Here is a 15087-nt window from a genome sequence, read left to right on the forward strand (position 1 = left end):
AAAAAATCTTTAAAATTTTTTTCAAACAAGGATTTGCAGACATGGGGTGGGGGCAGGAACATCTCTTTTTTTTTTTTTTTAAAGATTTTATTTATTTATTCGACAGAGATAGAGACAGCTAGCGAGAGAGGGAACACAAGCAGGGGGAGTGGGAGAGGAAGAAGCAGGCTCATAGAGGAGAAGCCTGACATGGGGCTTGATCCCACAACGCCGGGATCACGCCCTGAGCCGAAGGCAGACGCTTAACCGCTGTGCCACCCAGGCGCCCCTGGAACGTCTTTATTTTGAATCAGAAATGTAGTAATTCAGAATACAAATGGACCAAAAAATGATATCAAATATGCCTTATAGATAAGGAAGATGTGATGGTTGAACTCAGGCAAGACTAAGACAAAGTCATCTCAGAAGCAGAGTCAACTACAGAGTACCCAAAGGAGAAGAGATCTGACTGAAAGTATAGTAAGGATATTGACAATAAAAACAAGAATATAAATATGCGGAAGTTTAAAAAAAAACAAAAATAATATCATGATTTTATGTTTCGAGAATCTTTTAAGGTAATTGGTTAAAGTTACATATTTCTTAAGCTACTAGTAACAGAGATGTGGCATATAATTCCACAGTAGCCCCCAAAATTATCAGTTAGCCCTTTAAAATTTCTCTTAAGGGGTGCCTGGGTGGCACAGTCTGTTAAAGCGTCTGACTCTTGGTTTCGGCTCAGGTCGTGATCTCAGGGTTGCGATCTCAGGGTTGTGAGGTCAAGCCCGGAATTGGGCTCCGAGCTCAGTGCAGAGTCTGCTTGAGGTTGTCTTTCCCTCTCCCTCTTCCTCTGTCCCTCCCACTTGTTCTCTCTCTTTCTTTCTAAAATAAATAAATAAATCTTTTTAAAAATTCTCTTACAACATCTGCTTTATAAATGTAGTGAAAATCTAGGCAAATTTAGAAGCACTACCCTCTTTTCCTAGAAAGTGACTCAGCCCCAGACACATGGTTTCCCCTGAACTTCCATGCTCTGACATCTTTTTCCTCTTGTCATGGGTTAATCAGAGGATATATATGCAAACCTAAGTGAAGATAATCATATATGCCACCCCTTGCCACTGTGGATTCACAAGGAATAGGCATTTGACCTAAGCTGGGCTTTCTTAGACCCTTTCCTGGGACTCTCTCTCCTGTCACACAATCTTTAAACATAAAGCAAGCTGACACACATAGAGATGCCAGGAAGAGATGGTGAGAAAAGCTTTAGAAGGCTCCAGGTGCTGACCCTGCAGCCCAAATGCCGCTCTTGACCCCTCTGAGGTCGGGTTGTTTAACTCACCTTTGATTCCATAAGCCAACAAATTCCTTTTTGTCTGGCTTAGATAGAGTCTAAGTTGAGATGGGTGTTGATCCCTTTAACTTAAAGACTCTTTATAATGAACAAAACAAACCTCTTGTTGTTGTGGTACTTTATCAAGCGTGCTCTTTGCTGTGCAGAGCTCAGGAGTGACCGCATCCAACAGCTGATGGACCTTCTCTTTGCCCCCTCTTGCCTCTTGCTTGGCAGAGTCTAATGTAGTTTTCAAGTTGTCTGTTTTCATAACTGCTTTCCCTCTCATTGCTTCAACTTGTGTTAAAGATTGCCTGAGCTTTTTGATTGTTTTGTCCTGTGAGGGTATAAGGTTGGGGGACAGGGAGATGACTAATTAGATCTCTTCTAAATAAAAGACAAGGTGCATGATATAACCTATGCTTTTTTTCTTCTTCTTTTTTTTTTTTTGCAAGATCTGATATATGGAAAAGAAAGAAAATTCCACAATTTATGAATTAAGAGGACATTTCTCAATCATCATACTCATCAATAACTAACAGTCACTGAGCACTTTTATAAACTAGGCACTTAGGATTTAAAGAGGTTTAATGAGTAATCTGTCCTCAGAAGTCTTACAGCCTCTGCTAACCAAATTCAGAAATAGAGAAAATAACTAGCTTTGCAGTAAGATAAATATTGCATATATTTATATGCAAAATAGCAAAAATATGCAAGATAAAATAGCAAAAAAAAAAAAACCCACAAAAACCCAAAACATTGATCCATAAGTATTTAGTGCACCTTTGGTTTAAGGCATACAATGTATGTTTGAAATACTACAAGTGAAGCTTGATATGGAGAAGATCCAAAGAGAAGCCTCCAAAAATGAATAAAACTTTTAACTTTTACCCTATAAAGAAAGACCAAAATAATATGAAAATAGCAAGAACTCTAGAATCCTAACATTTAGAATACCATTTACCTTTGAGAAGTAGGGAAGAGAATATATGAGGGCTTCAGTGGGGCTGATAATACTCTGGTTTTTAAGGGAAGTGGTAGATGTCCATGCATCTAATTTTATTATCCAATACACCTTAATATTATATATACTCATGTGTGTATATGAAATAACTTTAATGTTAATTTAAAAAAAATTCAAGAAGAAACATGCAGCTAAAATAGTAACAGACCAAAGTTTAAGGGAGTTTTTGAAACCCTCACTTCCTTTACTTACCTTAAGGACATTTACTTTTGTAAGTTGAATTTTCATACTTTTATTTGACAATTTCAAATCACTGAGCTGTTTCTGAAGTTTCTGAATTTTCTCCTCTAGTCTCTGAGTTGTAGTAATCTGTAAATTCTGCTGAATATTCAATAATGTTTGTTGCTCGTTTTCTTTCTCTAGCTGTTTGCACATCTTGCCGTGCTTGTCTGTCCACGAATTCTTAGTTCCAGAGTTTTCCTTTGCAGAAATCAACAGTATTGAATAAAGAAGTTGCTTTAAGGTGGTATTCCACACTAGCATACCAGATCTACTCTAGGCTAATAAACTGCGGACAGTAATACTTGCGTATGTAAAATATTTTTTCACCATAGATATGCATTATTAAAATAATCTGGAAAATAAAATATGACAATAAAGTTGATGGCTCAGTGCTAACAATTTTATAAACACCAGATGATGGTAACATAGATTAAAACAACTTTTCTAGCAATGTATACAAGGAAATAAATATTTAAAGATTCATACACAAAGATATTCTTTTTTTTTTTTTTAAGATTTTATGTATTCATTTGACAGAGAGAGAGATACAGCCAGAGAGAGAGGGAACACAAGCAGGGGGAGTGGGAGAGGAAGAAGCAGGCTCCCAGCAGAGCAGGGAGCCTGATGTGGGGCTCAACCCCAGAACCCTGGGATCACGCCCTGAGCCAAAGGCAGAGGCTTAACGACTGAGTCACTTAGGCGCCCCAACACAAAGATATTCTTTACATTATTTGTAACATGAAAAATAGAAACAATGCAAATGTCAAAAAAAGAATAAATAAATTACATACGATTGATTAAGCATTCCCTAAAAGTCAAGTTCCAAAAACATCTACTAAGAGAAAATGCTAGTGATATAGCTAACTGAAGGGAGCAGGATTAAGAAAAACTATGCCTGCTTATGTTCCCTCTCTCGCTGGCTGTCTCTGTCAAATAAATAAATAAAATCTTTAAAAAGAAAAAAAAAAGCATCTGCTTTTGGCTCAGGTCATGATCTCAGGGTCCTGCAATTGAGCCCACCGTCAGGCTCCCTGCTCAGCGGGGAATCTGCCTCTCTCTCTCCCCCTCCCCCCACCATGTGCACGCTCTCTCTCTCTCAAATAAAATCTTAAAAAAAAAAAAAGGGGAAAGAGAGAAACTAAAAATACATAACATTAGGAAGGAGAAATATACAGAATGCATAGATATAGAAAGTATAAAAATAATTCTAAAAGAATATTTTGTAACTCAGTGGCAATAAGTTGAAAATCTAATAGAAATACATTATTTTCTAGACAACAATATGCAATTATGTCCGGAAAACTCAAAAAACCCTAGTAAAGAAAACTATTGTATTTAATAAGTGAATTCAGTAAGATGGTAGATAATTAATAAAAATATAAACATATCAAATGCAGGGTGCCTGGGTAGCTCAGTCAGTTAAGCCTCAGACTCTTGATTTCAGCTCAGGTCATGATCTCAGGGCCCTGCGCTAGGCTCTGCACTCACTGGGGAGTCTGCTTGAGATTCTCTTTCTCCCTCTCTCTCTGCCCCTCCCCCCCAGTTTGTGGGCCTGTGCAAGATAAATAAATCTTTTAAAAAATATATCAAATGCATTTATGTATATTAGTAATAACCATTTCAAATTGAAATGGGGGAAATGGACAGAAAATCTATAAAACACCTAGGAATAAATTTTACAAGAAAGATTTATATGAAGGACTTACAGGACTTACATGAACAGAAGTATAAAATCCTATTAGAGTATATGAAATAAAATCTGCTAAAGGGAAAGAGAACATGTACCAAATTATCAAAAATTACCAATCACTAATTTATAAATATTTAAATTACAGATATCTGAAATAGTAGGATATAAGTATATTTATAATCTTATTTTAAATACACATTTTGAAATATTGATATTCAAAAAATATTTTTAATTTGTCAAGAATTATATTACAAAGCTGACTGAGTAAATAGTAAACTGTATGTACAAATTGCCACTTTGACAGGTATAAAATTTACATTGAATTATTACACTCACATAGTGTTATCATTGACCTACTTTATTTTTGTCTTCTGTTGTTCCTTTAAATGTATTCTGTTGGGGGGCTCCTGGGTGGCTCAGTTGGTTAAGCATCTGCCTTTGGCTCAGGTCATGATCTCAGGGTCCTGAGATGGAGCCCTATGTCAGGTTCCCTGCTCAGCCGGGGAGTCTGCTTCTCCCTCTGCTCCTTCTCCCCAGCCCTTCCTACTCGTGCTCTCTCTCTCAAAATAAATAAATAAAATCTTTTTTAAAAAATGTATTCTGTTGGACTAATTCTTCATCTGCCACTAAATGAAATTTAGGGCAAGGCCTTGTTTTCTCTGATCACTTTGTTTCTTTTTTCTTTTTTAAGATTTTATTTATTTAACAGAGAGAAAGACAGCCAGTGAGAGAGGGAACACAAACAGTGCAAGTGGGAGAGGAAGAAACAGGCCCCCAGCAGAGGAGCCTGATGCGGGGCTTGATCCCAGGGATCCAGGATCACGCCCTGACTCGAAGGCAGACGCTTAACGACTGAGCCACCCAGGCGCCCCTGATCACTTTCAGTTTCATGTAAAAATTATAACTTTACCTTTACTCAAAGTTGTAGGTACTCAGCATACTTTTTCCAGAATCAAGGATACAAAAATCATCAGAGATACTGACAATTCGAACCATATGAATAATATGCTTGAGCATTAGCTATGTATGGAACTTTACACCCAACAAACAGAGAACACATTCTTTACAAGCACATATGGAACAGTTACCAAAATCAACCAAGTATTAGCTGTGTAAGAAGTCTCAATAAATTCTCAAGGATCATATACTTCTGGCATATTGCAATAAAATACAAAATTCTTAAAATCCCATATATCTGGCAACTTAAAAATATATTACTATGTTCAAAATGAAAAATAAGGAAAACGGTACGTGTCAATATTTGTGGAACAAAGCTGAAGTACCTCTTGAAGGGAAAATTATGATTTAAATAAGTACATTTATCAGGAGATGTGAAAGGTTAAACATAAACCAGTTGCTCTTACTCTTTCTCTTCTTATTCTTCCTTTCCTTTCTTTTCTTCTCTGGACATTTCAGTCCTAAAGCCATTAAGTGGGCAGAACAAGGCAAGCACTAGACTGACGAGAGAAATGCTATGACCCAAGCAGATGACAAAAGTGGACATAGAGGAGGGCTGCCCCGCAGAGGGACTCAGAGCCTGACTGGGGTGAGAGGACAGCCCACACTGAGAGGTGACCCGCCATAAGTGTAAGGGCCTGAACAGGGTGAGGAAGACACGCATATAGTTTTGGAAATTAATAAGACTAGACTGGAAACCAAATAGGAAAATGGGTAAAGGAAACAAAAGGCAAACACTAAAAAGACTAAAAACTAAAAATCATAAAGAAAATGTTCCAACTCATTAACACTCAGAGAAATGCAGATTAAATTAGTAATTACTTTATACCCAATGAAATGGAAAAAAGAAGGAAGCTGGTCAATGACAAGAAATTACAAGAATGTGGAGATTCAAGAACCCTCATGTACCTCTGGTGGGACTATCGTTCTGTGTGAGCTGACTGGCAGTACTTAATCAAATTAAGTGTATGGATACCCAAGGAGCGACCAACTCCAATCTTGAGCAAACACCCCTAAGAAATTCTCTTACAGGTATATAGGGAAACTTGTACAAGGATGCTGGTAGCAGGGTTTGTGGTGGCAGAAAGACAGAGGTAACCAGGGTATTCATCACTGAGGAGTGGACAGGCAGAGCATGGCAGATATGCACCCTGTAGAACTCCATGCAATAGACAGAAGCAATGAACTAGATGAACACATAGCAACACTAAGTGGAACTTAAAAATACAATGCTGAGTAATAGAATGAAGTTTTGCCACAGTACCATTTATGCAAATTAAAATGTGTATAAAATTATATTTAAAAGAACATATACAATTGACCCTTGAACAACATGGGTTTGAATTGTGCAAGTCCACTTATACACAGATTTTTTGAGACATATGGTACAGTACCGTCAGTGTATTTTCTTTTATGATTTTTCTTAACATTTTCTTTTCTCTGGCTTGCTTTATTGTAAGAATACAGTATATATAAATATAGCATACAAAATATGTGTAAATTGACTATGTTATCAGCAAGGCTTCTGGTCAACAGTAGGCTATTAGTAGTTAAGTTTTGGGGAGAGTAAAAAATTATACATGGGGATTTTTGACTGCATGGAGAGGGTGTCAGTGACCCCAACCCCCTACACTGTTCAAGGGTCAACTGTATGAACAAAAAGATATACATTAAACACATTAGATTGATCTCCTTTGTTTTTGTTTTAAGTCGGCTCCACACTGTGGGGGGCTTGGACTCACGACCTGAGATCAAGACCTGAGCTGAGATCAAGAGTTGGACGCTTACTGGACTGAGCCGCCCAAGCATCCCAGATTGATCTCCTTTGGAAGAGGGAATGGGAAAATGGACTTATATGTAATAAATAATAATAAACAAGAGAAAGCCCTTTCATGGCCCAAGATAATATTTTATGAACCATGGAGTTTGATTAACTCAATCTTCTGCATCTGAGTTCCAAATTGTAAGGAGTAGAGAGGCAAAGGAATCCAAGAAACCAACATTTTAAGAAAAGGGGGAACTCAACCTAGTTAGTAATCAGGTAAATATTAAAACTGTACTATTTTAACCCAACTGTCTCTCTCTGTCTCTAAAAGAATGACATCATCCAATGCTGGCTAGGCTATGAAGAAGAAAGAGGTACTCCCATATTTCTATCTGGAAAGTGAATTCCTTCTGCCTTTTGGAAGTAGCTTTAAAAGTTAAAATAGTCATACACTGTGATCCTACAATTTCTCATTTAGAACTCAATCAGAAAGCACCAATGTGGAATATATCTATATATATATATATATATATATTGCACCATTATTTGTAGTGGTATAAAAGGTGGAAATATTCTGATAGTCCATCAATTGGGAACTGATCAAATAAATAAGTTATACAAACTCTGTGGACCACTATGCAGCTATTAAAGGAATGAGTTAAATCTTCATCTTTTAACTTAAGAAAATACTATGAAGTATGTAACTTTTTACTATGTAAGAAGAGTATTTGACTAGCATAGTCCCAGTTCTATAAAAATTTCACCACCCACATATATGTACTTGTATATTTCCATAATTATTCCATGGCAATAATTGTAGAAGATATACACACTACTGGTTACTGAGGTAAAATAGACAGAAAGAAAGTTGAGGAAAACTATTCTTTCTTCAAGCCTTTTAACTTGATTTCAAGAGTTGTAGAAAGCATGTGTTACTTGAATATTCTTAAAATTTAATATAATGTTTTAAAATGTTTGCAGGGAAATGAAGAATTATTGATTACATATTCAGGAACAGAGGTAGAAACTGGATTTATCCTTAGACTCTGTGGAGAACATAGTTAATACCACTTCACAAAGCACTGGAAGTTTTCTTTTCTTTTTTTTTTTTTTTTTAAGATTTTATTTATTTGACACAGAGAGACACAGTGAGAGAGGAACACAAGCAGGGGGTGTGGGAGACAGAGAAGCAGGACTCCTGCAGAGCAGGGAGCCCGATGCAGACCTGAGCTGAAGGCAGACACTTAACCAACTGAGCCACCCAGTCACCCCTGGAAGTTTTCTAAACTCAGTGCCGGATGCATATACGGTGAAGGAGTGTAATGAAAGACTAAATGAGTGAGTGAATGAGTGAGAGTATGCTTTGAGCCACAGCAGTTACAGAAACAGTATAACATAGGTATGATGTGACAAGCACGTCTATTGAGAGATAATAAAACAGAATTTTTTAAAAATCTCCTGAAAACAAATTATATTGTACCCTACCTGTTTCCATCCCATTCTTAGAATTGACGCTTTCGTGTCTTCCTTACAGACACAGAGAAATGGAGTGTAGCAAAGGTACTGGTCTACATAGCAATTACGAGGAATAGCATCGCTGGCCCCTTCCTGATACTCCTCATATCTAGCTGACACAGTGCCTGATGTTCTACCTGTACAGTCATTCCTTTGAGTTCCTTCTAATCTGCTTTTTAAAGTACATTAAGAAATACATTAACAAATGCCCTCACAATGAATATGGAATATGTATGTATTAGAGAAATGAGAGATATGGAACAAGGAGAGGTTTTTTTGATAAAAGCAGAAGGTTTAAAGGTTTGTAGCAAATTTCCCTCTCTTTTCCAATATTAAGTATAAATAGTATTAACAGCATTAATATCTAGTATCTAATAAACATTAGATAATATAATAAAATATGGTCATTTTCATTGTCAAAGAAATGCCTTATACAGAAAATTCTTACTTTATTCCTGTCCAAGTCTAAACTCTCTTGCAAAAAGTCATTAAGAGCAATTCTTCCTTCCGGACATGTCAAGGGTCTTTCTTGTTCCCTACACCTGTCTTGCATTTGGGATGATTCTCCGGCAGCTTCCTCAGAGCGACGCTGCAGCTGCTCCAGGCGCTGAGTGAGCGTCAGAATTTCCTGCTGGAGGTCTTCAGTCCTCTGTGGGGAGGGGGATAGCTAAAACTCCTGATGGCCCATGATTTCTATTTCATTTCAAAACTATGTGCAAGTTCTACCAATACTGACACCGTAGAAACATTACATTACTCACTAGGTGAGTGGGGAAGACTTAGATTTGGCATGTATCAGCTGGATTTAGGAAAAGAAATGGAAAGGTTTGATATACAAAATGAGACATTTTAGTACTGAGAAATAAAATTGTACAATTTTAAGCAAAAAGTGAAAAAAAAATGGAACTCTACAATAAACAGACTGCGACAGATTTTACGAACACATTGAACCTAAGCAATACCTATCTTTGTTTGAATTTTAAGGTGAAGAGGCATGAAATTTTACTCAATTGATTTGGACGTGACAAAGAGTTATATCCACTGAAACTTACGGGTTCAATCTTTTGATAGAGTCGGCCAATAAATTCAAACAAAGAACTGATCTGGCAATGTATGTTACTGCACTGGCTAACCTGACCAGTATTTAGGCATAACAGTCACATTATCTTCACTGTGCCACTATTTTTAGGGCAGGATTCACTGAGCTTACTTTGAACTGTACTAAGCATTTATCATGTATTAATCCATTTAATCCTTACCACTCTGTGAGATAAGAGCTATGCCCTTCCAGCCCCCACCCCATCTCACCAAATTTTACAAATGGAACTGAGGCCCCGAGAGGATAAGTAATCTGTCCAAGAGCACACAGCTGGTAATGGCTGAGCTGGGATTCATACCTGGGCACTCTGCTTTTAATAAATACACTACACTACCTCTGCTGTAATAATGGACATCATCTTCCCTTTTATCGCTGTAATAGTAAACATAAAATCAAAGTTAAAATTCAGAGCCAAGAATTTACTAAATCGGCTAATATCAAAATCAGCATGTTAAAAGAAACAAAGAAAGAATGACTTGTCTGTCAATACACCTACAGACTTCCAAGATCGCTCTTTTGCACCAATTTCCTGAATCCTCTCTTTCACAGCTTCCTCGGTGGCTGGTATGAGGACCACACTGTTGCTCAGAAGAGTAGCCAACTGACTGAGGAATTTCTGATACTGTGATCGTGCAGTTTTGGTTTCCCAGCCGAATGAATGTGGAGGTCTGTCCAACTCAGATTTTTGTTTTTCCTTATGGATTGAATCTTGTTGATACTTATCCCAAATTTTCTGCCCATCTTTTGGTCCTTCAGAGTGAAAAATATCTCTTTCAAAGTTCTTGGTCAGGATAGCTTCACCTTTAACCTAAATATGCCAACACACATGTTAAACTTCCATTTGGAATTTAATATGGAGACACTTGCTTTCTTCTTTAAAATATAAATATAGTCATAATACAAAACTTTAAGAGCAATGCCCTCAAAAGAAATAAAGAGTTGGGGTCATAAGAGAGACAGCGGCATACTCAAAAGAGCAAACTAAAACATCAAGAGGTATTAAAATGATCGTATGGAGAGACTGGTTTGAGAGCATAGGAAATTTAGCTTGGAGAAGCAGATAACCAAACAGCTTCAGTTTATGAAGTTACACTTTTTACAGAAAATTTTGAGCTAATAAATGTAGAAAGAATGACAGAAATTTTAAAATCAGCATTTTGCTTCTAATACAATAACTGATTCGGGCAAGGATCAATGAGTGTTAAGACAATTAAGTCTTAAGTGAACAGTTGTGAGGGAAATGGATATTTCCATAAAAACTTCATTATGTTATAGAACATCACTTAGTAATAACAACTTTGATGATTAAAAGTATAAATGAAAGAAGTCCCATTTCTTCCCCCAACTTTTCCCTTGTGCTCCTATAATTATCCTGCTTCCACTGTAAATAGCCTGGGGTGGGGGGAAGATGATTCTTGTACTTCTTTCCCAATCTCCCACAGGAACATTCTACCTTTATAAATTCTAGTCTTTTTTCCACCTTCTTGATGCCTTCAATTCTGGAAGCTGAGTAAATAGGTTCTGTTTCTGGACTTTTTGTCATGTGAAACTAAGAAATAGAAAGAGAGCTAGAATTGTTGAAATAAGGATGGGTTTGCATCACTAAAAGTCTAGAAGAGGCAGAATAACAGGGCAATGATAGAAAAGGTCAGAGTTGCACAGAAGCTGGTTAGGGAGAGTTTTTCAAGAATGTGACCGATTAGTGAGAGAAGTGAAAAAAATGGGAAGTGTTACTGTGAATTACTTGAGGATGCAATTAAAAATTGGAATTACTTTAAACTACTTTGAAAATACTTGCTGAATTTTTTCAAATGGAAACCCTTGCGTTAATTGGATTATAATGGACCTTGTCTTACATTCAGATTATATAATAAACTGTTTAAGTCTAAGGATTTCAAAATAAACTTTCACCACTACCTTGACAATGGAGTAGCTCCCATCCTCCTCCAACATTCTTCTATAAAACCTCTACTCATCCTGTGAATTGCTATCTACTAGGGACCAGGCTCATGCCTTCCTTCTAAACCCAACTGATGACATAATTCTAGATTTCAAGATCCAATATAGATGATCCACCAATTTAGCTTTGTGATTGCTGTGCCTCGGTTTCAATGACTTGCACCTACACCTCTCTTCAACCCTTACATTCAGAGCCCAAAACCCAGACATTGTCAGCAGCACGAAGTAACCCACACCAGAAATCTAAAACTCCAATACTTCATTCTCTAACTACCACCTGTCCTCCAGTTCTCTCTCAGCTGGGTTCCCTCTAACGGTTCTACAGTATCACAGAGACCTTAGATCTGCCTTGTGCTTTCTCCCTGTACTTCAGAAAGGCTTCCAGTCAGCCATACCGCACTGCTTCCTCCCATCCTCCATAAGCAGCAGACCGACAAACCACTCAACATTTGCCAAGTATCTCTTGGAGTAACACCAGGTAATAAAAATCCTGTTTCTTTAAAAATCAATCAAAATTTATTCTCACCGTCATCATGAAACTATCCAAGGAATCTTCTTGTCCTTTCATATTCATATAAGGGGTGAATCCATCAGTATCTGCTAACGTTTTCTCCAAAAGGCCTGCTTTTCCCTCTGCCTTTTCTCTTTCAAACAGATGTACTCTGCGTAAGATATCAGTAGGTAACAACATCATGAAACCAAATCAATTTCAAACTTCAATTAAAAATAATTAAAAGAAATAATCCCCACTTAAAATATATTAAATATGCATATCAAGTAGAAATGTACTTCCTATGAAAAGAGCTCTGTGCATTTACCCAACTATTTCTAGGGAGAGACTAGAAATGACAGAGAAATGGAGAGAAAAACAATCCAGTGCTAAGTCCTCTAGCAGATCCCCTGGGGAAGGTCAACTTTTAAACCACCCTTTTCCAGGAGAAATCTGAGCATGAATATCTGCCTGCAACTATTGGTAACACTGTGATGATTAGGAGTTCCACAGGGATAAAAGTACTCCTATTTTAATAATACCTGAAGGGCTCTTCCACTGGGATTTGATGAGAGGAAAGGGAATTAGAATAATGATGCAGCAATAGAGAATAGCATATGTAAAAGCTTGTTTAATTATCAAATATACAAATAGCTAATTATTTGGTTTTTGTTTTGATTACTAATTGCAAGATTTGGTAATATTTTCTATCCTGTACCCACAGCTAGGTTAGTTTCAATCTATCTTCTATGTTTTTTTTTCCCCTCATCTAAGAATTATAGCTTACAGAATTAGTGAATTTGGGTCAGTTCAAAAGAAATTATTTGTATTATCCAAACAGAAAATTTTACCTCAAAAGGTTATATTAGAGACATGCAGGACACACTCAAAAGGTCTAACACACCTGTAACTGTAACCCTAGAGTGAGAGCAGAGACACAATGGTATAAAAACAATATTTGAAAAAGTAATTCCCAAGATTCCAAACCCGATGAAAGACATAATTGATAGATTCCATAAATTCTGTAAATCCTAAGCAGGACAGATACAAAGAAAGCCACACCAAGAAACACTGTAGTCAAATTGCTACCAATAATAAGCACACATTATTCCCTTCAAAGGTACAACAATAAGACTGATGATGAACTTCAACAGAAACTACAGAAGTCAGAAGATAATCGGATGACATCTTAGAGTGCTATAAGAAAAAATACTGGCAACCCAGAATTCTATATTCAATAAAGAAAAAAAGGCATTCAAAAAATGAAAATGAAATAATATAGTTTCAGAAGAAAAACAATGGAAAAACTATCAGAAGAAATGCTTTATAGGAAACACTAGAGGACACTGTAGTCCAAGATGGTGACATGGGAAGACCCTGGGCTCACCTCCTCCATGGAGGCACCAGGCCTACATCTATTTGTACAGCAATTCTGCCTGAGGGGGAGTTGAGGGCTGACTGAGCAGCTTTTGCACAATAGAGGACAGGGGAGACCACATGGAGAGGCAAGATGGACAGAGATGCCTTGACTAATACTTCTGCAAGCTCTGGGTCACTGGCCCACATCCGGCCCCAGATGCCTCAGGGCTGGGAGGGATAGCTGGATGTTGGAAAAGCAACTGGAATGTGGAAGAACTAACCCTGGAACCCTGCCCAGGGTGAAGGAGCTGCTAGAACTCTCTCTGGATCAGAGAGGCTGATAGGTGGCAGTGTGTGCTCCCCTTCCACTTTGGTGATGCAGATGGGAGCAGGGTTCCAGATGCTGTGGTTGACCTGCTGCCTCAGTAAGCACTGGGTGCCTGGCCCACACCAGCCTCAGATGCCCTGGGGCATGGAGGAACAACCAAGATTTAAAAGAGCAGCTAGGGTGTAAAGGAGCTAGGTCTAGAAACTCGCTGGGCAGTGAGGGACAGGTGGGGTGCTCTCTGGGTGAAGGGGCTGGGGAGCACCAGGGTTTACATTCCCCTTCCACCTTCATGGTGCAGATAGGGCAGGGTCCAGGCACCATGGCCAGCCTGTCACACCAACAAACCCCATGCCCCTGGCCCACACCAGCCCCAGATACCCTGGGGCACAGAAAAGCCACAGTTTAAAAGAGGCACTAAATAGAAAAGATCCAGCCCTGGAACTCAGAAAAACAGCAGGGGGAGCTGCTAGAACTCTCTCCATGTTGAAGGGGCTGGTGAGCACCACAGTTACATTCCCCATCTACCTTGATAGTATGGATGGGGACCACATTAGTGAACAAGGTCCAGGCACCATAGTCATCCTACTACCTCAGTGATCCCCAGGCCCCTAGCCCACACCAACCCCAGCTTTCACACAGAGGCAGTCCCAGCATGGGACCCACTGGGACACCCCTGGCCCAGCAATCACTAGAGCTCCAGCCATCACACCAAGGTGATATAGGCCCACACCACTTCAGCTCCAGACAGCTTACTAGGGTACCCCCGATGCAGAGCACTCTGGGGCCTTCTAGCTAATGCCTGCTTCGGCTCCAGCCGCCTTGCCACGGTGCCCCCTGCACAGAATGCCCTGGGAACTCCCATCCCATGCTCACCTCAGCTACAGCTGCCCTGCCGAACACCTCCTGCATGGGGCACTCTGGGACCTCAAGCCCACACCCCACCTCAGCTCCAGCCACCCCATCACAGAGCCACCTGTTGTTGAAAGGAATTAAAGGCCTAGGTAAATATAAAGATGCCCATGTCCTGGATTAGAAGACAACATTACTCCCCAGGGCCCCTCAGTCGGTTGGCCCCTCAGTCCAACTTTTAATTTCAGCTCAGGTCATGATCTCCAGTGTCGTGAGATGGAGCCTTGCACTCAGCGGGAGTCTACTTGAGATTCTCTCTCTCTCAAATAAATAAATATATCTTTTTTTTTTAAAGGATGACATTACTCCCCAAATTGATCTATAAATTCAACACAATTTCTATCAAAATCTCAGTTGTCTTTTTTATAGAAATTGACAAGCTGATCTTAATATTTATATGGCAAAGCAAGGGACCCAGAATAGCCAAAACAATATTAAAAAAGAAGATAAAGTTGGAG

At 38.6% G+C, this 15087-nt stretch overlaps 1 protein-coding gene across 8 annotated transcripts in view; it reads right to left on the bottom strand.

Annotated features, from left to right (window-relative positions):
* Positions 1–15087, bottom strand: part of LOC100467721 (coiled-coil domain-containing protein 170) — a 46497-nt gene that overhangs the window by 2225 nt on the left and 29185 nt on the right. For 7 of the 8 annotated variants that reach the window (XM_034642611.1, XM_034642612.1, XM_034642610.1 and 4 more), the window contains 5 exons: positions 12070–12205; positions 10081–10392; positions 8934–9134; positions 2529–2756; positions 1434–1649 (listed from right to left, as the gene is read on the bottom strand). In XM_034642611.1, the coding sequence (XP_034498502.1) occupies positions 1434–1649; positions 2529–2756; positions 8934–9134; positions 10081–10392; positions 12070–12205 (1093 nt within the window). The remainder of the gene's footprint in view (positions 1–1433; positions 1650–2528; positions 2757–8933; positions 9135–10080; positions 10393–12069; positions 12206–15087) is intronic. The other variant, XM_019793942.2, reaches the window with a different exon arrangement.

This window comes from Ailuropoda melanoleuca, chromosome 14 (genome assembly GCF_002007445.2).
Source record: "Ailuropoda melanoleuca isolate Jingjing chromosome 14, ASM200744v2, whole genome shotgun sequence".
Lineage (NCBI taxonomy): Eukaryota > Metazoa > Chordata > Mammalia > Carnivora > Ursidae > Ailuropoda > Ailuropoda melanoleuca.